Below are 19,660 nucleotides of genomic sequence, written 5' to 3' on the forward strand. Positions count from 1 at the left end.
TGAGCGTCAGTCCATAAATACAAGAAACTCACACACTACATATCAGGTGAATAAAAATGTAAATAATCATTTGTGACTAAAGCGATATTTGAGATGAGGCGGCACATGAGCTGTAGCTCAGGCGGTAGAGCAGGTCATCTACTGATCGGAAGGCTGGTGGTTCGATTCCTGGCTTTACTACTAACCCCAATGCATCCATCAGAGTGTGAATGTGTGTGAATGTTAGAAAGCACGACACCGAGCCCCGTCAGCTGAACGCCTCTTTGGTTTAACCAACTGAAACAAGTGGATCATTTCATCCATGAACTCAGTGAACCCTGCGACCAGAGAGCCGACAGGCAGAGTACCGCCGCTGGTTAAATACCTTCGTTTACACAGCAAATGATGAACGATTGTGATTTCTGCCAAGACTGCATTCAGGAAGGTGAAACAGTACCAGATTGTACATACACACGTGTGTATTTTAAGTGTATACACATAACGGACACGTGTAGGAGGAGGGCGACCAGTATGTACAATAATATACATAATATACACAAAAACCTGCTCCTAGTCGAGCCCGTGATCACAGCTTCAGACACCAGCTCGTTTTGGATCAACAAACTCTGACGTCCACACGCAGAGGAACAAACCACAGCATAGCTGTGCCTCCACAGCTGCCACAGCGTCGCTCTTCTGTCAGGCAGGCACAGAGATTTAAGACAAGGCTGACGAAACGTCTTCAACAATAAATACAGAACACAGTCAACAGAAACTCAAACCTGAACGGGCTAAAATGTACCAGCCAGGTTTCTTCTTACAAACTGTAAAGTCATCAAAATGAGCTCGAGTGACAAAAACATTTCAAAAACAGATTAAAATTTCATTAAACCTAAAAATAATAATAAGACTCACGTGGATTGAAATGGAAAATAAAGAACCTTTAAGCCGCTTCATTCCTGTGTGATCGTTTATCTCAAATTCTGATATTGGAAAAGCTGAATGTGACCTACAGCACGTTTTTATGTCTGCGTCAAACAGACACTGCTGATTGACATTTTTCCTCCCCAGACAGACAGCAGAGGACACGGCTCTCCGCTGTGTCCAGAGCATCTCTCTAGCTCTGTATATATGGAATATGTCGGGCGTGCGCGTCCACTCAGAGAACCCGAGTTGCAATGTAACCAAATGCAGTCAAGAATCCCTGTGCAGCCTGTATATTCCATATATATGGAGCTGGACAGGTAGTCTCTTTACTCAGAGAACCGGGGTTATATTGTAACCAATTGTTCTATTTCACGATATATTTGATACTTTTCAGTATCTGAAGCCCACATCCTCTCTCCTGAAACGCTTACGTTCCAATATGTTGTCTTGTTTTTCTATCCAGGCTACTGACAAGAAAACTAAAGCAGTTTAAAGATTGCTTTTAAAATAGCTTCCAGCATGAAATGTACAGGACACCCACTCGAGCTCCACTAACAAATGTTTCATACTGATGTGACTCATAAAGTGATGATGGGGGGCGGGGAGGGGCTTCCTGCGGTGAGACAAACTCAGACATCTGCAATTAGCTTCCTGAATAAGTATAAGTGGAAAATTATAGCCTTAAAATTAAAGCTGATGCTAATAAGTTTGTATTAGTTATGTTTCAGAGTCAGCAACAAACGGAGCGTAAAGATGGGAGAGACATTTATTTGTTGTTATTCAACACCCAGCGTTCGGGGAAAGAGTTGAAACTATGTGACAAAGATCGCGAGTTTGTCTCACTCTGCATGAGTTTCATTAGTTGCACAATTAGCCAAACTCCCCCGGGGTTGAAATGAAGTAACAGGACGCGACAGCTTAGACAAGCCGGCTTTCATAAAAAGACGGAAAAACCAAGGACGTAATCAATAAACACAATTAAGACAAATAAAATGAAAGGAAGCTTCATCATTTTAACAGCTGTGCAGTCAGACACTACACAGTTTGTCCGTTCGTCCATCAGTCTGGGCTGAAGTATTTACACTGTGCAAATGAAACATCGAGCAGACAGTGTTAGAGTTTCTTTCACGTGGTTCCAGGTGCCGTAAGATCTCCGTCGCTTCCCCGACCGTCCTGATTTCACTCCTCTTGACAAAAAACAACCGTTTCTCTTCCTTTCAGTCACGTCCTGGTTCAGCTCTCATGGATAATGTCTTTGGATCGCTAAAACTTCATTTACACCTTTTTTTCACACTCCTTTGTTTCCCCAAAGGTCTCTCCTTCATGATTCAGCCAATTAAGTTTAGATATAAAACTAAAACTTAAATAAAATAAGATTAAACGATTACACTAATACTGGCAGTTTAGGGCCAGATGAGGGTTATTAAAAACAAACGCCGTCTTTCTCTCCGTGTGAACCACTGCAGCCCTCCTCCCTGCAACAAACCTCACCAGCCGTACTGAAACAATGCGTCTGCATTCACATGATCGCATGGAAGGTGCTCTTCGGAATGGGCCTTATGGTTTAATGGGGATGACGATCAATCCCTGGACTGGTTTTTTCCTCTATCGTAAGTTCAGAAGAAGATGACATCCTCCTTATTGAGGTCCTCTGTGGTGAACTTGTAGGGCGGCGGCAGGCTGTGGCTGAGCCCTTGAACCTGTGCGCTGGGATTGAGGCTCTGCGGCTGCACGGGGGAGTGGAACTGAAGAGCGCCGGTGCTCTGCGAGTGGGGAGGTATGATGGGAGGCTGCAAGGAGGGTTGAGGATGGGACTGTGCAGGAGGCATGGGGGGCTTCTGAACATTTGGAGGGTGGGAGGCAGACTGGATGTCTGGTCCAGCGTTGTCTAGAGAACTGGGCTGATCTGCAGGAAAGGCAATAAGAGAACAAAGAATTATTGCAAACACAGTTATTCACAGCAGCTCGATGCAGTCGGGCTTACTCATACAGGAATGTAGTCACATAAAATCCTGCCCGAGCTTTTTTCTTTGTAGCTGCAGCAGAGAGGATTAAAACATCTGTGTCAGCAGCACCGCTTGATATTAATCATACATGAAACTGATAGGTGTTTACACAGGGTGAGGCTGGGCATGCAGACTTCAGAGAGGAATGTGACTGGGTGGGGTCAGGTTTGCCCAGGTGGAGAATGCAACTCTTTTGTTTGCATCTATGAGAACCAAGATTAATAATGCAGCAGGCAAAGACGGACGAGAGCAGATTGTGTTTGAGTTCGTCTGATTGAGCGAGCGCGTGCGCAGCGATACCTGTGTGGTGATGCTGGGTGTGCGACTGAGGAGGGGCCAATATCGGGACCTGCTGGTGGGGGCTGACGGAGCGCTTGACCTTGTGGGCGTTGTCCTCTTTGGTGGAAAGCTTCAGTGGGAGCACCTGCTTCGTGTCCAGCGAGGCTGCGGGGAGACCGAGGGAGGGGACGGGGAGCAGAGAGATCAGATTAGATGAGGCCACTGTTTGATAAGCCTGACCCAGTGAGGACTGCCATGTGATTCTAATGAGACTGATCAGGCCGAGCGCAGGTCAGGCAAGAAAATCCATCTTAATAGAGAGTCTGCTGCACCGATTAACATCACCTACGGGAGGGAGAGACTTAAAGCCTAACGGCCTACACCCAGAGTGCTTTGCTCAAAAAGCACCTGAGCTTTACAAACTGCTTTGAGTAAACAGTCTCTCACGAGTGTGAGCAAGAGACGACCCGCACCGTTATCACCTTCCTTGGTACCTTTCTAAACAGGACTGCACTGTATAGTATTTACACCTGTGGCCATTTAATATCAAGTCTGCAAGTGCTGGAATTTCTGATGCGCGGCCATGATCCCGGCGCCTCACCGGTGCTGTCGGTGCGATGCGAAGCTTTGCCGCTCTTGCTTCCTTTCCCTTTGCTGCTGTTGATTGCTGCCAGCTTGGTGGGGATCTGCTGCTGAACCCCAACCGGCTTGTGCAGCTGGTTGGTGGTGCTGAAGAGATGGAGCGGCACCTCCGTCTTTAGCGGCAAAGTCGAGGAGCCCGTCTCACGTCGCGCTATCACCTCGGGACGCTCCGGATAGTCGGCTTGTGCCACGGACATGCTGCCACGCACCAGCGGCTTCGGAGGCAAGTCGGCGGACCCGGAGGACATGAGGAGATCTCCATTTAGACTTCCAGAAAGGGGAGCCACCTGCAGGACAGGAAAGAACGGGTTATTCTTAAGGTGGACTTTTAAGCTCAGTCTCCATATCGATGCGTCGATTCAGTTTAGAATCACAGCTGCAAATGTTTGCACAGCCCGTGTGTGTGCGTGTGCATGAGAACACAACTGCAAACAGCTGCAGAGAATACACAGATCGCACGCCATGAATCGTCTGCCCTCTGTAATGGCAGGGCGTCATCAAATCTGCTGAGGCGCTGGGTATTTACGGGCTAAAGAGGGAATCAGAAACACATTGGGCTCTTGCTGAGCATGCATTTTGGTACATCTGGTGCAAGCTTTTGATTCCCCCCCAAAGCTGCTTGAGGACAAAGCGCACACAGACACAGAAAATCAGAAACATAAAACCCTTAATAATCCGTGCGCACACAAAGGCGTGTCGAACAAAACGAACAGGACTGCTAAACAAGCAGGCGAACAGGAAAACGGCTCCGGTGACATGAGCGGATAATAGAAATCGCATTTTCCACTTAATTACTAGAAGGGAGGAAAGACGATCTGGAGGCCGAGTCAACATCAGCGTCCGAGCTGCATTCAGTGAGACTGACCAGGAGGATTTCTGCAACAATGCAGTGATGTGGTGTTTGTGTTAACAATCCCACAAGTTTCATCGCCACAAAGGCTCCTTTCAGCGCACTTTTGTAAGAAATACTACACAACCAAACTTTGCTAATCCGCCTCTGCAGCGCTGTGACCCAGTTATGGTGGAGAATGATATTTATCTGACATTATATAAGAAGTCAAAGAACAATGGCCGACTACGAATCAGCCAGAAGGGGTTAACTCTTCACCGTCCTCTTACGTGATGATGATGATAATAATAGACAGGAAATCTTTGGGGATTACTACGATGGTCTTAATTATAAAAATAAACGAACAGCCTTCCTCTAAACGGTGTTTAATGTTGTACAAATATCAACATCAGTTTCTCCGTGACCAAAGCTGAAGCCTGGCATCAGCCTGTCTGCGAGCAGTCCACGTGCAACATGATTGATGCTGCTGCTGAGCACTTCCTGTGGCGATGGGGAACGCCTGACTGAAGGCAGACTCATCCGAGCGCTCTCGTGTGCAGACTGTAGCTTCCTCTAGCCGAGACAGTGAAGGGGCCCTCTGTGGGCGAAGTCTCCATTCATCCTTTCTTGACCCCTCGGTTTTGCTTCTTCTCCGTAATTTTTCCTCTTTCGGCACTCGCTCATCTCGGCACACAGATCCTTCATTGTTCCCACAACAAGGTGATCTGCTTTAAGCGACGCAAACAGCAGGTTTCCAGGGCAGTAAACCACGCACGAGCTGCCGAGCACAAAGAGCTCTGACTGACAGCACATAAACAATTAGCACTGGCTGCCTTCCAGAGGGTACTGCTAATGCTGGGTTTGGACTAGCCGATTACAGAGCCAGGTTCCTCTCAGCCTGCATATTCCCATATCATAATGTATCCACGAACCCTGCACAAAGACTTCTATATGCTGACAACACCAGCTCGGGGCTTTTAGCCGGGAGTAATTCATGTGTTGAACAGTGACGTTAAAAATGTTTTTTATGGTTAATTTGCAGCTGTGATCCAGGCTGAAGTCACGAGATTAGCAGGCAAAACACGTTTAATCCAAAATCAAACTGCACCTAAGTAAATCCTACAGTTCCTGAATGTGGTGCGACTCAGAGAAAGCACCATGTTGGAACACGGTGTTTCACAGCTGCTGTTATTCATGGCACAAAATTATTAGCCAACATTTTTTCTTAATGCCTGATGAATCTTTTAAGTCTCGCATCAATCAAAAGATCAAACATCTCCATCTTTTCCACTCAGCACAAGTTTTAGACTTCAGTCGATTCTCTACAAATAATAGCAAACATGTGGAGGAACTTCAACCCATTTATGACGTTTCAGTCACTCGCCGGCTGCAGAGGAAGAAAGCAGCCGTGTCTGTTTGGGTTCTCCTTACACCAACAATGATCAATACACTGCAGCTTTATCAATAACATGTCACAGCCTGTTATCACCTTAAAAATCCTCATTAATCCCAAAAAAGCAACTTTCTCCAAGACTCCAGTAAAAGTACTTTGAATGTAAAACAGTACTTTCCTCTCTCAGAGCAAATGATTCACTGGGAGTAATTTGCCAATATTGTGGTTAAAGACTGAACAGTACTGCACACAGCGTACAGCTAACAGGTGGGAATAGCTACAGTGGCAGATGGCTCAGAGAAAATATCTGCCCTCGAGCGCAGTGCTCGGCTCCACAAAGCAACTGCTAGCAGCTGATTATAGAAGAACCCAGAAACAGGCCTTTAGGTTTCTGTGCACATGGTGAGGTGTTGATGAGTGTTTACTGCGAGCTTCACAGAAACACACTGAGACCAAAGCAATTAATATCAGTCTGGAGGCTAAAGCCAAAGAGCAACAAGAACTTTTACTTTGTTTGTTCGTTTGCAGACTTTATGTTTTAGTCACATTTCTGTGTCTTCACATAAAGAAATCAGAGAGGATCTAAATAACACCGTTATGCATGTTTGGCTCCTAATTATTCCACCTTTGTGCTTTCGTGCTCACTCTTAGTTGCTCCTGTTGTCCCGCACTGCCCTTTACGTCACATTTTTAGGTACACCCATTCAGCTGCTCGTGAAACAGCTGGTGCATGGAGCAATTTGGCCAACTGTTTCTTGATCATGTTGTTTACGTTCACTTAAACCTAGAAATCGAGATGTAACCTCAGCAACGCTTGGCTTTTATGACCTTCAAATTACAAGAGTAGTGAACAATCAGACCACAGCCAACCCAAATCCCGGGGCCAACTACGATCAGACGAGATAACGCAGATCAAAGAGATAAAAAAATGCTCTCTTCAGTCAGAACATGTCAAAACCTGCACAGTTGTTGCTCACGTATGTTAAGAAATGCACACACAGAAGCATGTCTCTTTTTATGAGTCTAATCAAAGCTCTCTGCGATTGCTGATTAGTCCTCATTTTGGTTGGTGGCAAATAAATGTCTGTTGATATCAGCTTGGCCAGGAGCCTGGAACAGATCCTGCGGGTGTAGCTAATGAAAAGACCGTTTGATGTGTTTGACACAGAGGGAGAAGAAACCACTTCCAAATCTCTCCAAACAACAGCCAAGAAAGTCCCAGCCAACAGCATAGAACTGAAACCCACAGACGCTGCACGTATGTACAAAATGCACGCACAAAGACTGATTACATAGGTTGTAAGTGTGATGTAGTTCAGGTCTCATCTTGCAGTTCATGCAACAAACTTCACAGAAACCTTTTTCACCGTCACCGAGGCCTCTATAATTAGAAGAGGATTACTCATGACAGAGGATTAGGTCAGTTCACCCAGAGGCTCTGCTGCTTCATCAGAGGGGATGTGGTTCTCCTGGAGCCACTGAAGTACTCCAGATATGACTCACAGTCAAAGGCCTCTGCAGCTTGTAATGAGATGATAACTGCAATAATTCACATCAGCTGGTTATGTTTGTGTACATCCTGAGTCTACACTCCCGTTAGCTGAGGTGAAATCTGTGAGAATGCACGAGGGCAAAGGTCACTGTGTGAAGCTGAGCAAAGTTACAGACGATCTTAAAAAAGGAATCCACAGTTGCAAAAGAGCTCTGTAGCGCTTTCTGGGACGTGTCTGGGCGTGAATGAACAGCGTCGTGTCAGCTGACAGTTACTCAGCATGGTATGCAGGCTGGAGACGCTGGCCAATCAGCAGAGAGGGACTTATGACATAACTGTAGATTGCAATCAGACAGAAATACATGCATATGAGCCCATGTAACAGCACCAATGGTTTACAGACTTGAGTAATTGCAGTCCAGTGACGGTGAATCACTGTGCTGCAGTCAGAGTCATCACAACATCATTGGAATAAGGCAGCACGCACATGGTGTGCGTGTAGCTGGTAGCTTTTCACATTCACGCTGTAATATTAGTATTTGAAATTAGCTTTAGGTATTTCTAGAGGCTGTGAAAGAGCTTGAGCCAACACATCGCACCGTTACATAAATCATAACACTTTTTCAGGTAAGCAGGAAGCAGAGCGTGCAGTGAGTCTGCGCTGAGCTGTGTCAGAGTGAATGTGGCGGCGCTCTGTTCATGGATGCATAAAGCTTTGCTGTATCAGCTACAAATGAACGAAGTCAATTCAAAGTATGTGATTCAGGCGCTGATTATAAATGCTCTATCCACTGATATCTTTTTTCTTTGACAAACAGATAAAACCTGTCAAGACAAAAGTTGCCGGTGCACACAGACACCCACTAAGCTGTAATTGGTTGTTGCAGACCTTTGAAAACACTAAAGGCTGATATTAAGTAGCTCCTTGACAGATTTGTTAGCATCGGGCATGAAATTACAGTCAGTGGCTCTTTCTCAGAACTGCTCTCCCATGAAGCTCACAATGCAACGCATTGTAGCGTAAGGAGGGGAAGCATAAGCAAAGACGAGAGCGGCTGGGGGGTAAGGAGATGAAGCACACAGAGGTGTGTTTTCAACCGTCAGTGTAACATCAGCCCGTCTATGACACCGATGCTTCTCCCACTCGTAGGAGACCCGATAAGCAACTAAAAAAAAGGGTCCTGTGGCAGCTTCTTCATGTTTCCACTTCAAAGTGATGAAGAGAGAAAGGGCACACGGACACACTAATGAACCGTCGTGCAAAAGCAAGCACAAAGAAATTAAATGCTTCAAATCAAATGCATGCAACACGTGTGAGCCCGTAATACATCATAACAATAACAACAGTGCATGTGGCCACCAGCACGGGTGCCCCACCTCAATGGTCTTCCTCTTGATCTTCTTCTGGTGTTCCAGGCGTTCCTTTTCTTTCTCCACAGCTCTGGTGGACTCTCTCAGTCTCTCCAGGTCCTGCTGGTACGTCTCCCTCTGCATGTCCAACTCCTCCTTCTCTTTTGCCAGTTGCTCCTGCGCAACAAGAAGTGATGCTGCAGCTTAGGCTTTGTTAAATATAAGCTCGGCAAGTTTAGTCTTCAGCAAACAGAAAGCCAAACGTAACTGTCCTGCAGCTCTTAGGTAACAGACAGCACCTCACCTCCGTCCTCCTGCACTCCTCCTCTCTTTGTCGTAGCCTGGCCTCGGTAGCCTCCACCTGCTGGCGGTGCCTCTCCCTCTCCTTCTCCCAGCGCTGCTGCTCCTGCCGGTGCTGCGACTGCAGCTTGTGGAGGCTGGCCAGCTCCTCTCTCTGCAAGGCCAGAGTCCGCTGCTTCTCCTGCTCCAGGAGCACGTTCCCCTTGTGGCGGCCGGGCAGGGAGGCCCGCTCCGTCAGCGAGGCCCGCTGCAGCTCGATCTGACTGTCCTGCTGCGAAACGATGGCCTGAAGAGACACACGAGACCAGGTGAAACAACAAAAACGTCGCAGACGATGATGAGCAGCTGAGATGTTATTACATACTAATGCATTTCATTTATAGAGTGAAGGGCAGACTTTCACCTCCAGACTGTAGAGCCTCTGTGAGAGCATCAGCACTCTGTCAAAGAACTAGAGTGCAAAGAACAGACAAGGTCAGCACGCTCAAATATCCACAACACAACATTTTACTGGGTTAATAAACATCTCATGGCTGCAGCAGGCACGACTGCGAGCATCAAAGCTGACGTTGTTGTGTAGCTGAGAGATAAGAGGCGAGACGCTTACTTCAGCCTCTGGGAACGAGTCGGACCAGATGCGATTCCACCGGGCAGGAGAGCTCTCGTCGACCTGAGCGAGAGACACACAGCGAGCCATCAAACTGCAGTGCTGCACATCACGTACAGTACAATATAAAATATGACCTCAGCACTGAATTATTTAATTTCAGTTTAGTAGAATTAATTTTGTGCAAAAATCTAAAAGTGATTCCAGGAAACAGCCGTGAAAAACGAATAAAGTTTAATAAAAGACGAAAACCGAAAGTATTAGTCGGTGTGTTGGTTTTATTTTTATTTCAGTTGTTTTTAGGTGATTCGATGCTGTTTTATCTTGTTTTTGTTTTAACATAGGGCTGTTTTAATTTTATGTTTTATTTATTTATTTTGCTGTTTTCTGTTATTCTATTGTTTTAACTTATTTTCTGTACAGCACTTTGTTCCTGTGCTGGGGATTTGAAAGTGCTTTATAAATAAAATTGGATCGGATCGGTATTTCACACTCAGAGCACTGAACCTGAACCACAAACTGAAGTCTGCTGGCTCTGCTGTCCAGGAGAGACATTTACTGGAATCAAATGAATGTTCAGAGAATTTGTTTATCGAGGTTTCATCTATGTAGAAACAGATGAAGTCACCTGCAAGCACGTGGAAGTTTCCAGAGGACTTGCTCTGGTTCTTACTATTTACAGGAAATAACACCGACTCATCCCGAGGTGTGTGTGTGTGTGTGTGTGTGTGTGTGTGTGTGTGTGTGTGTGTGTGTGTGTCCTACCGTCTGCTCCAGGGCGTGGCTGCCACAGAGGTCTTTCAGCTGAGGGTCAGAGCTGGCTCTTTGACTCCTGTCTCTGTTTCTGGACTCGGCAGAAAAGTTCTTCTTCACACTGCCATCTGGCGCACACACACACACAGACACACACACACACACACAGAGACACACACACACATTAACAAATCACAAACGCTTGGGGGGGGAAAGAAACTGACCGGCAAACGGTCATAATCTAAGAGAAACTTCACACATACAACCAGATTTGTGTGTAAACTGTCCCACAGATTTATGTATTTATCTGTCCTGTATGTGTGACGTCAAACAGACTTCTTTGCGGCTCGCGCTGTGCTGGACTCACTCTTGTTGAAGATGGCGGGGCTGCTGTCGTAGCCCCCAAAGGTGTCGGCTCGCCTGGGCAGAACCCCAGAGCCGCTTCCTTCCTCCCACCTGGCGGGTGCAGGAGGCCCCTCCCTCACTCCAGACTGCAGCAGGTTCTGAAGGTTCTCCACTGAAGCCAAAACAAATCAATAATATTACAACCTACTAATTTATGCAGCAGCTGAGAGAAGAGAATGCGTGTGTGTGAACGTCATTTAATTCCCTTTGAAACTTAGATGCATGTATTGTCATGCGGCCTGGTCCTACCCTCAGTGATAGCTCCTTTGAGCAGGACCTCCCCCTGCTGGAGGTCTGAGAAGTCTCCTCGAAGCAGAAGTCTGGAGCGCGACGCTGCGTCTTCCAGCCCTGCCACAGACTCGGCCATGTCCGCAAACAGCTGAAGCTTCTCGGTCAGCGCCTGCGTGATCACTGCATCCTTCTGGCTTAGCCGTTCTACAGTTGGGAAGCATCACACAGAAGACTCATTCCTGGACAAGCTTTAATATTCTAGACGTCTAGATAGTTGAAGGGTAAGACAACACACGAGCACCACCTTGTGGCCTCTAGTTACCTCGAAATTCTTTAAACCTGGAAGCTCGCGCCTCTTCTTCCTCACTGAACAGCCTTTCCTCAGTGTGAGGGCAGCTAACGGGGGAGAAGACAGGAGCCAGATGAGGAAAGGATCCTGGCTTTGATTGAGGTGTGTGAACACTTTCTTTGGATTAGCCCGAGTGATAAACAGATGCGTGTTTGTGTGTTGCTGCAGCTACCTCTCTGCAGCTTGTCGTATTTGCGTCATCCATGAGTTTCGCTCCTCCTTCGAGCCGGTGTGGATCTCATACATCTCCGGCTCATTGGAAGAGGCACAGATAAGAAACATGGCTTTCTCCTCGTGGGCAACCTCCCTGACTATGAGCTTCTGGAGAGAGATAACTGACGGCTTGTTATCCTGGGAGGACCAGAAGAACAGAAGAGAGGAGGGGGCGGAAACGAGAATGAGAGCTGAACCGATGAGTTTACAAACCTGTCGCCCGTCACAGCAGAATTCTGCTCCTTCTTTCCAAAACACACCGAGCACATTTCTCTTTGATGCCCTTTTACTTTCATAGATACCGACGTACTCACCACTGCAGCAAATACATATTTCTGATCTTTTTCTTGCAGCAAAAGCAACACATCTGACAGCAGCACGGCAAGAATATCTAAAGGAAGAGCAACAGAAATGACAGATTATTGATTTATAGAACCAGAACACGTGCACAGACAGCAGAGTCATAGTTTTATTATGTGATAACCTTTGAGTCTGCCTGAAGCAGCTCTCCAGCTGACTGTGCCCTCGTGAAGCAGCCGTCTCCGGCCCGGCGCGAGGTCCTCCCTCCGAAAGACACGGCCGTCTTTGAATTTCCCCTGTGCCTTCGGCTCCATCCTCAGGTATATTTCTCTGAGCCTGGAGCTCTTCTCGTGGAGATTAACCAACGTGTCCACCCGTACGATGGTGTCTTTGATCAGACCCAGCGCCCGACTCAAATCCACATGCTCGTCCGTACCAGCTAGGAACGAGGAAGGAATGATTAAACACAGCGAAGTCGTTCTGGGCAGTAACTGCGATCTACTGAGCAGAAATACCTTCAGTGTTGTGAAGAATGCGCTCAACTAGTACCGGGTACTTTGTAATCCGCTGTGTCACCAATAAAATACACTCAGTCACTCCGAGCCGCCGCACAATAGACAGGTGACTGATTTTCTGCAAGAACAAAAGCAGAAACATTTGATTTGACGCTGCACGGTAACCAACGCCTCTTTAATGTGATATGATGCAGCTAATTCTGTGTCGGCGTCGTACTCGGATGATGTTTTGGAACTTTTTGTTGTTTTGCAGCTGATCTTTGTAGTAGCTGACAGCTTCAGGGTGGTGACTGCAGAAATCTCCATAGCTGTCCTTCATCTTCTCTCCGATTTCACCTGAGAACTGGACAAAGAACAAACGTCAGCTCTGTCGCCGATGGTGGCATCAGCGTGCGTGCGTCTCCTCCGTACCTGTGCGATCAGGACGTCTGCCAGTTTGTTGATGGTGTAGTTCCTGTCGCTGGGCGGGACCAGGCTTTCTCGCCGCCGCTCCTTGAGACGAGACAGGAAGTTTGTGTGAAGGTCGAGGAGGTTTTCCAAGCGGGGAAACAGACAGTCCAGCCTTCCTGCGTCCATCTGGAGGTTCTCCTTCAACTCCCGGACGTAGACGCGCAGCATGATCTTCAGAGTCCTCACATGATGCATCTCTGTCTGCATCAGCTCTACAGGACGACACGCATGTTCTGTAATGCACGTGTGTGTGTCGTGCACTGAGGTGCTGGATGTTGCGTAAAGCTCCTGGTTTTCCCCTCATATACACACTCCGTTACATTTAGGCTTTTTAAACACACATTTACACATTAAGGTTTATTTACAGCTCTCGCCGAATTAAATGTGCGATTCCAACTGTGTTACAGTTAAAGTGCACGGCCCAGTCAGTGTGCCTTTCAAAGCGCCGTCTGCACCCACTGATCCGCGCGACAGGCGGCTCACTGGCCGTACAGGAACAATGAAATCACACTTACCGTATATCACGTCTTGTCTCTTCGCCATTTCTTTAGTGTGCTTTTTGAGATACTGCTGATCAACCGCCGAACTCCACGAGTCTGCCTCCAAATCCTGAGCATCAGACTCCAGATCAGCCCGCACAGCTGCATAGTGAGCATCTGAGGAGAGCAGCAGAGGCATCACACCTGCTCTGCTTTGTTGGTTATAATTATTTTGAAAAGGACTTCTGAATATTGCATGATGACACCTCAACATGTGCAGAATTTTATAAATAATGACGATTCCTAAATGACTTATTGTGCAGGGTCCCTGTTTAACAGCTCATCGTTCTGAACTAAAGGATTTCCCGTCACTTAAATGAGACAGTTTATAAAATCATCAGCTCGGCCGAGACGACGCGCGGCCTTGTTTTCATCTTTTAAACGATCTGTAGCAACTTTGTGTCTCACTACAGGAAACTTGCTCGCCTCTGCCCGCTCGCTCTCTGCAGAGGCGAGCAACACTAGTTCAGACACTACAGTCGCTTCCAGCAATGCCGAACCCGCGTCGCACGTTATCATCAAGGTCGCTTTCCTCAAAGGGCCGATAACAAAGTGTGACTCCTCCTCAACAACATATGATCTCCGCCCCTTTCATCAGTTATCCATGAGCACAGTGCATGCTGTGATGTTCTTAATATCAGAGATAATATAGGTGATCATCCTCCATATTGATAACAACTGTGAGGAAAAACAATCATCCTGCCCTGTCATGCATTGTTAAAGCGTGGAATAAAACGGGTATCGGCAGAAGCCCATAGATTAGACACGCTGGTCAGTCTCCAGCCTAGAATACAGGTCAAGGTCACTCCTGGACACACAAATCAAACCAGCAGGACACACAAAGCCCTGAAGGTGAGCTGTCGCTCGAGCAGGCAGCTCTCAGAAGACTCAGTCTGAGAAAAGCTGGTCAACAATTTCCCACTGATACCAACTGAGACTGGAACTGTTATTCCAGTAATTCCAGTTCAAGCCACATTTCAGTCACTCAGCTGCTCACCTTCTACAATGATGGACTCGGTGGTCGAAGGAGCGAGGGAAATCGCGTCTTCATTGTAGCGTTTGGAGCGGGGAGTGTCCGTCTCATCCATCTCCCCAGGGAGGGATCTGAGGGAAGACAACCACAGGTCCAAGGTGGCATACATGGTGAAATGGAAACAACGTGATGCTGCTAGCAGCCAACACGTGCGTTTAAAGACCCAAAGTAGCAAATAAATCAAAGAAAGTAGAGAAAATCTTTCCTGATCTCTTCTTCTCCACCTACTGTGGCCCATCTCTCTTTCACTGCCCCCCCCGGTTACCGAGCCATGCAGCAGCCGTCTACACTCAGCTTCACAGTCATATTAGAAGAGACAGCCTGCCTTTAAGTGTCGACTATAAAAACATCTTACGGTGGAAACGGCAAAATATCGTTTGAGCTAAAGAGACGAGAATCTAAAAATATGAGACATTTACATACAGCAGAGCCTGCAAACATCGACAGTGCAGCAATATACGTTTCAGAGAAAGACTGCTCTGTGCTCCTCTGTGAATCTTTCAACTCAAAAAACAAAGAAAATCTCTTGAAAAGGAAACGAGTGAGAAAGTTTTTGAAAGAAAAAAAAAGGTTTTTCGGGGGAGAAGTGGATGAAGTCCATACTCACGCTGAACTATTGTTGTAATGAAGGTTGTGGCCAATGCTGGAGGTAGCAGCCGTGGAAGTGCTGGTGGCGAGGGCGGTTTGCGAAGCGCTAGATCCCAACGCACTAATGGTCATGCCTGGGCCACTGAACGAACCTCGATGGCCATCCAGGGCCTGAGATGCGGCCGGGCCTGCCTGATCCCACTCTCTGTCCCGGTCTTTTAGCGCTGGGAAAGAAAGACGAGAGACAGGTGATCGGATGCAATTAGAGGACACAGAAGAGGAACATGAGGACAAACGAGGAGAGGAGAGAGAGAAAGGAGAAGATGACCGGCGAAGTGGAGCGGAGGAGGAGCTCTTCGTGTCCTGCCCGAGCCGACCCCAGTGCTTTCTCAGCCAGGATCGCGGCAGGGATCGGAAGAATCTGCAGGTGATCATGTCGCGGTGCATCAACATTCGCATCCCCACACGTCCAGACAGACCCCACGAGGAGGCGGCGGACGCTTTGAAGGGTCCCTTTGTTTGGAAAGATCTTTTAGCAACCACCAGCTCCATTGCAAAGGTCTTCAAATCGGATGAGTGACTCAAGGAGAAGTGCAATAATGCAAACTGAGCGAGGTCACCAGTGTACACAATGAGCCGAGAACAGCGCGAACCCCGCTTTTATACGCAGCCCATGAGACCCTTCAAGCCCGAGCTCCTCAGTAGAAGTAACTTCTAGAAAGACGCACACCCTTTGACATTTCTCGCACTTTCTGATCCTTCACGCCTCCTCAATTCCTCCCTCTCTTGCTGATCTTCCTGACCCCCTGCGCAAGCTACTGATTGGCTGGAGGCAAGACATGAGGCGAAACCAGGTGTGGGTGACAGGCCCCCAGCTGTTCACAAGAGACTAACAACTGCTACAGGAGATTAACTTAAGCTGCTGCCGCCGCCGCTCACGCCCCCCGTGGGTTCGCTCGCATGCAACCGGACCTGCTGCATGTTACAATTAGCGATGAGTGAGTTTTCCTAGGATGAATAAAAGCAAATGCATTTGTATCATAGTCAGCAAAGCACATGAAAAGACCAAAACCACTTATATATTCATCCTGCTAAGCAGTATCGTCTGTGTACCACCGGGTGATTAGCCCCCTCAGCTGTACTCAGAGCACCATTGCTCAGATTTAACACTTGCTTTTGAGGAACGACTTTAAAAAGACTAAAACGTGCAGCTTCACCCAGTCTTTTATTTTCTTTCTAAACGCTTTTGTTCAACAATGACGCCCTGTGGCCAAGAGTAAGATGCATGAGGTCAGAATGCACAGGTGACACTTGTGCAACACTTCATAGCAGTATTAGTACAGCAGCTCTGTCTTTATATGAAGTCGGTACATAAACAACATTTCAAAATCAGAGTTTGGACAAAAGGTAAACCAGAAGTAAATCTGACTGTTCTCAACGGTGGCTAATCATCACCTTCGCCTACCGGCTGTTGGAGGCCAATCTCCCCCTCCTATGTTCAGTGTGTAGGCGCACACACCTCAGAGAAGCAGACACACAGACACACAAACACACACACCAGAAAGAAATAGGACAAGTCCACCATCAGATGTGTTGAGGGTTCATGTTTTTAATCCTCTGGTGTGGCAACCAGCTTTCTAATTAGACATATAAAGCCACCTTCTGAGCCATCGATGAACCCCCATAGTTACACTGATACTGTGTCAGTGGGATCGGCGAGCACCACATCCGCACATCAGCGCTCTACTCACCGAGGTTAGGAGATCCTGATGAGCTAGGCTTCGGTAGCGTATCTCTCTGCGTGGAGAAAATAAAGAAAGACGACATTTTTAAGGCCAGTTTCTCGTGCTTTTATCAACAGAGAGTCAGATTATAAAATTATACAACATTGCACACAGTTAGTCTTTATTAACAAGAAGCCGAGCCGCAAATGAGCCGGGAAAAGCGCCCCGACAGAAGTGGATTCACGCGTCTGTGAGGGGATGAAGTAGCTTCATGCACCACCTTAATTTCTTTTACGATTCCTATTTTGTTCTCAGTCTTCTGTCTTACTCTTACATTTTTGAATGAGACAAAAAAGAGGAAATAATGTCAGAAAACGTACAACACTGGAATTTATAAAGTCTGAGTTATATTTCACTTTAGTTTGTTTAACAAAAATAACAAATGAAAAACAAATGAGATTATTTGTTCCACTTCCTGATATAATTGGACATTACAGCCCTTTGAAAGAAGATGTCCAGCACATTGTGTGCTTAAAACCCAGAAACGTGTCCACACGAGTCACTGCGTGCACGTCACTGTCCCTTCATGCACTATCTCTACTTTCAAGATCAGGCTTCAAACTTTCCTTTTTGCTAAAGCATATAGTTAGGGCTGGACCAGGTGACCCTGAATCCTCCCTTAGTTATGCTGCAATAGACGTAGGCTGCCGGGGGATTCCCATGATGCATTGAGTTTTTCCTTTCCAGTCACCTTTCTCACTCACTATGTGTTAACAGACCTCTCTGCATTGAATCATATCTGTTATTAACCTCTGTCTCTCTTCCACAGCATGTCTTTATCCTGTTTTCCTTCTCTCACCCCAACCAATCAAAGCAGATGGCCCCGCCCCTCCCTGAGCCTGGTTCTGCCGGAGGTTTCTTCCTGTTAAAAGGGAGTTTTTCCTTCCCACTGTTGCCAAAGTGCTTGTTCATAGGGGGTCATATGATTGTTGGGTTTTTCTCTGTATCTATGAAGCGCCTTGAGGCAACTTTTGTTGTGATTTGGCGCTATATAAATAAAATTTAATTGCTTTCTGATCAGCGCTCCATCAAATCAATTAACGCTAAAAATCCCCAAAAATAATTTTTAAGAAGTATGACTTGTAGACTAGGATAAGTCCTCTTGATGCTCCAGTGAGCTCATATTGTGCACATGCATAAGAGACTGTATGTTTGGGAGTCATGGGCGCGGTTGTTGCAAAATGTTTCGACAGCCCTCGTATTGAATGTGGAAATTACATGCAGCATCATCATCATCGACACTTCTGTTTACGCCCGCTTCACTGTCACAGTGAACACTGAATCCTGCCGTCACGGTCAAACAGCAAATTCTCGTTTCATCATCAATCCAAAAGTCATTTTAACATAAACATTCCTCCAAATTTCTCATGCTTGACAAAATAAATCCGGTCTGAAGGTTTCTACGTGTCATCACTGCCAGCGTTGCACAGAAGCACTAATGGTAATCAAACCACAAGAAGAGGACACAGGAAGTGATATGCAACTCCTTCGTGCAACATCACATTAAAGTCCAGGCCTGTAGAGCGCAATCAAACCCAGCGTGGCCTAATCGTGGCTGCTCGCCGTGTTTCGAGTGTTTACCTTATTCTTGCTGCTGGTGCACTCCCCCAGCAGAGACTTGCAGCTCTTGTGAACGTTCACAGCGCAATCTGAAAAACACCAGGGCAGAAACTTACCGTCAGTGTATCATTAGTCTTTGCAGGAGCAGGTTTATACAAGACCACAAAGTTTTGGCAATGATGCATGTTTGAAATGAAAAAGAACAACATTTGAGCAGCTCCTGAAGGCGACGCCATCACAAGTACAAAGCTGTGATTCAGACAAGGCAAAGAAACAGAAAGCTGAAGGGCGGCACTTTCAGCTCATGCAAACAAATCACAATGTTTGTTTTCAGGCATGTATTTGTAAAGTAAAACTGGTGGGACTGGTGCAACAGTGGCTGTGGCTTCTGTTTGTTTCCCCATAAAGACACAGAGTCAGAGCGCAGTCGGACCAGCAGCTTCCTTTTTCTCAGTAACAGGTTTATGTTTCTGTCTTTATTAAACCCAAAGCTGCTGCTGCTGCATGTTTAGATGACATGGCTGTATATACCTCTCTGCTAATTACACAGATAAAAGCTGTTATGGAAAAATAAACTGGGGGTGAGAAAAGTTCTCCTCCATCGCGTACGTGATTACTGAGATCTTGCAACCTGGCAGCGTGCAGTACAACACATACTGTAAACGCCCGAAGCCTTTTCTGGAGGACAAGGCTAGCCAAACAAATTAGTCATGCTTCAGCATGCAAAGCGTGTTCCCATCCCTTCCAGGTAAAACCACGATAATACAAACAAGATGGACAAGTACATGGTTGCGTACGCAGACTGAAGCCGTAAAACCTTATCTACGCTGTGACTGGTGAAAAACAAATTTCAGCTGACTGCGTCAAGTCAGTGCATCACAAGAGAAAGTGTGACGTCGTACAATAACTCGTTCACTGATGATATTTATGTCCTAAAGCTTCATTGTCAGCGCTGCCTCCTTTACACCGACGCAGGCAGCGTGGCGAGTGTTTGAAATCAGGCTTTGTAGCTGGCTGACAAAGGTGACGCTGGCGTGAGCCGTACCAGCAACTTCCACTAAATGCTAAAAGTTTCTAGTCCTTACCCCTCCCTTCTGAATGCTGGTACCACAATACAGCTGCTACAATGGAGACAA

The 19,660-nt window shown here is 46.8% G+C and overlaps 1 protein-coding gene across 2 annotated transcripts in view; it reads right to left on the minus strand.

Moving 5' to 3' along the window:
- Window positions 1-660: 660 nt before the first annotated feature.
- arhgef18b (rho/rac guanine nucleotide exchange factor (GEF) 18b) overlaps window positions 661-19,660 on the minus strand; it is a 36,635-nt gene continuing 17,635 nt past the window's right edge. For both annotated transcript variants that reach the window (XM_040052834.1, XM_040052833.1), the window contains 22 exons: window positions 18,546-18,613; window positions 16,932-16,977; window positions 15,200-15,404; window positions 14,557-14,663; window positions 13,536-13,676; window positions 12,982-13,232; window positions 12,788-12,913; window positions 12,571-12,688; window positions 12,240-12,494; window positions 12,070-12,146; window positions 11,715-11,893; window positions 11,516-11,589; window positions 11,212-11,397; window positions 10,925-11,074; window positions 10,570-10,685; window positions 9,805-9,867; window positions 9,601-9,648; window positions 9,202-9,483; window positions 8,925-9,074; window positions 3,793-4,120; window positions 3,213-3,356; window positions 661-2,812 (listed from right to left, as the gene is read on the minus strand). In XM_040052834.1, coding sequence (XP_039908768.1) covers window positions 2,523-2,812; window positions 3,213-3,356; window positions 3,793-4,120; window positions 8,925-9,074; window positions 9,202-9,483; window positions 9,601-9,648; window positions 9,805-9,867; window positions 10,570-10,685; window positions 10,925-11,074; window positions 11,212-11,397; window positions 11,516-11,589; window positions 11,715-11,893; window positions 12,070-12,146; window positions 12,240-12,494; window positions 12,571-12,688; window positions 12,788-12,913; window positions 12,982-13,232; window positions 13,536-13,676; window positions 14,557-14,663; window positions 15,200-15,404; window positions 16,932-16,977; window positions 18,546-18,613 — 3,404 coding nt within the window. In that variant the 3' untranslated portion in view covers window positions 661-2,522. The remainder of the gene's footprint in view (window positions 2,813-3,212; window positions 3,357-3,792; window positions 4,121-8,924; window positions 9,075-9,201; window positions 9,484-9,600; window positions 9,649-9,804; window positions 9,868-10,569; window positions 10,686-10,924; window positions 11,075-11,211; window positions 11,398-11,515; window positions 11,590-11,714; window positions 11,894-12,069; window positions 12,147-12,239; window positions 12,495-12,570; window positions 12,689-12,787; window positions 12,914-12,981; window positions 13,233-13,535; window positions 13,677-14,556; window positions 14,664-15,199; window positions 15,405-16,931; window positions 16,978-18,545; window positions 18,614-19,660) is intronic.

Source organism: Simochromis diagramma, unplaced genomic scaffold, assembly GCF_900408965.1.
Source record: "Simochromis diagramma unplaced genomic scaffold, fSimDia1.1 OVJJ01000419.1, whole genome shotgun sequence".
NCBI lineage: Eukaryota > Metazoa > Chordata > Actinopteri > Cichliformes > Cichlidae > Simochromis > Simochromis diagramma.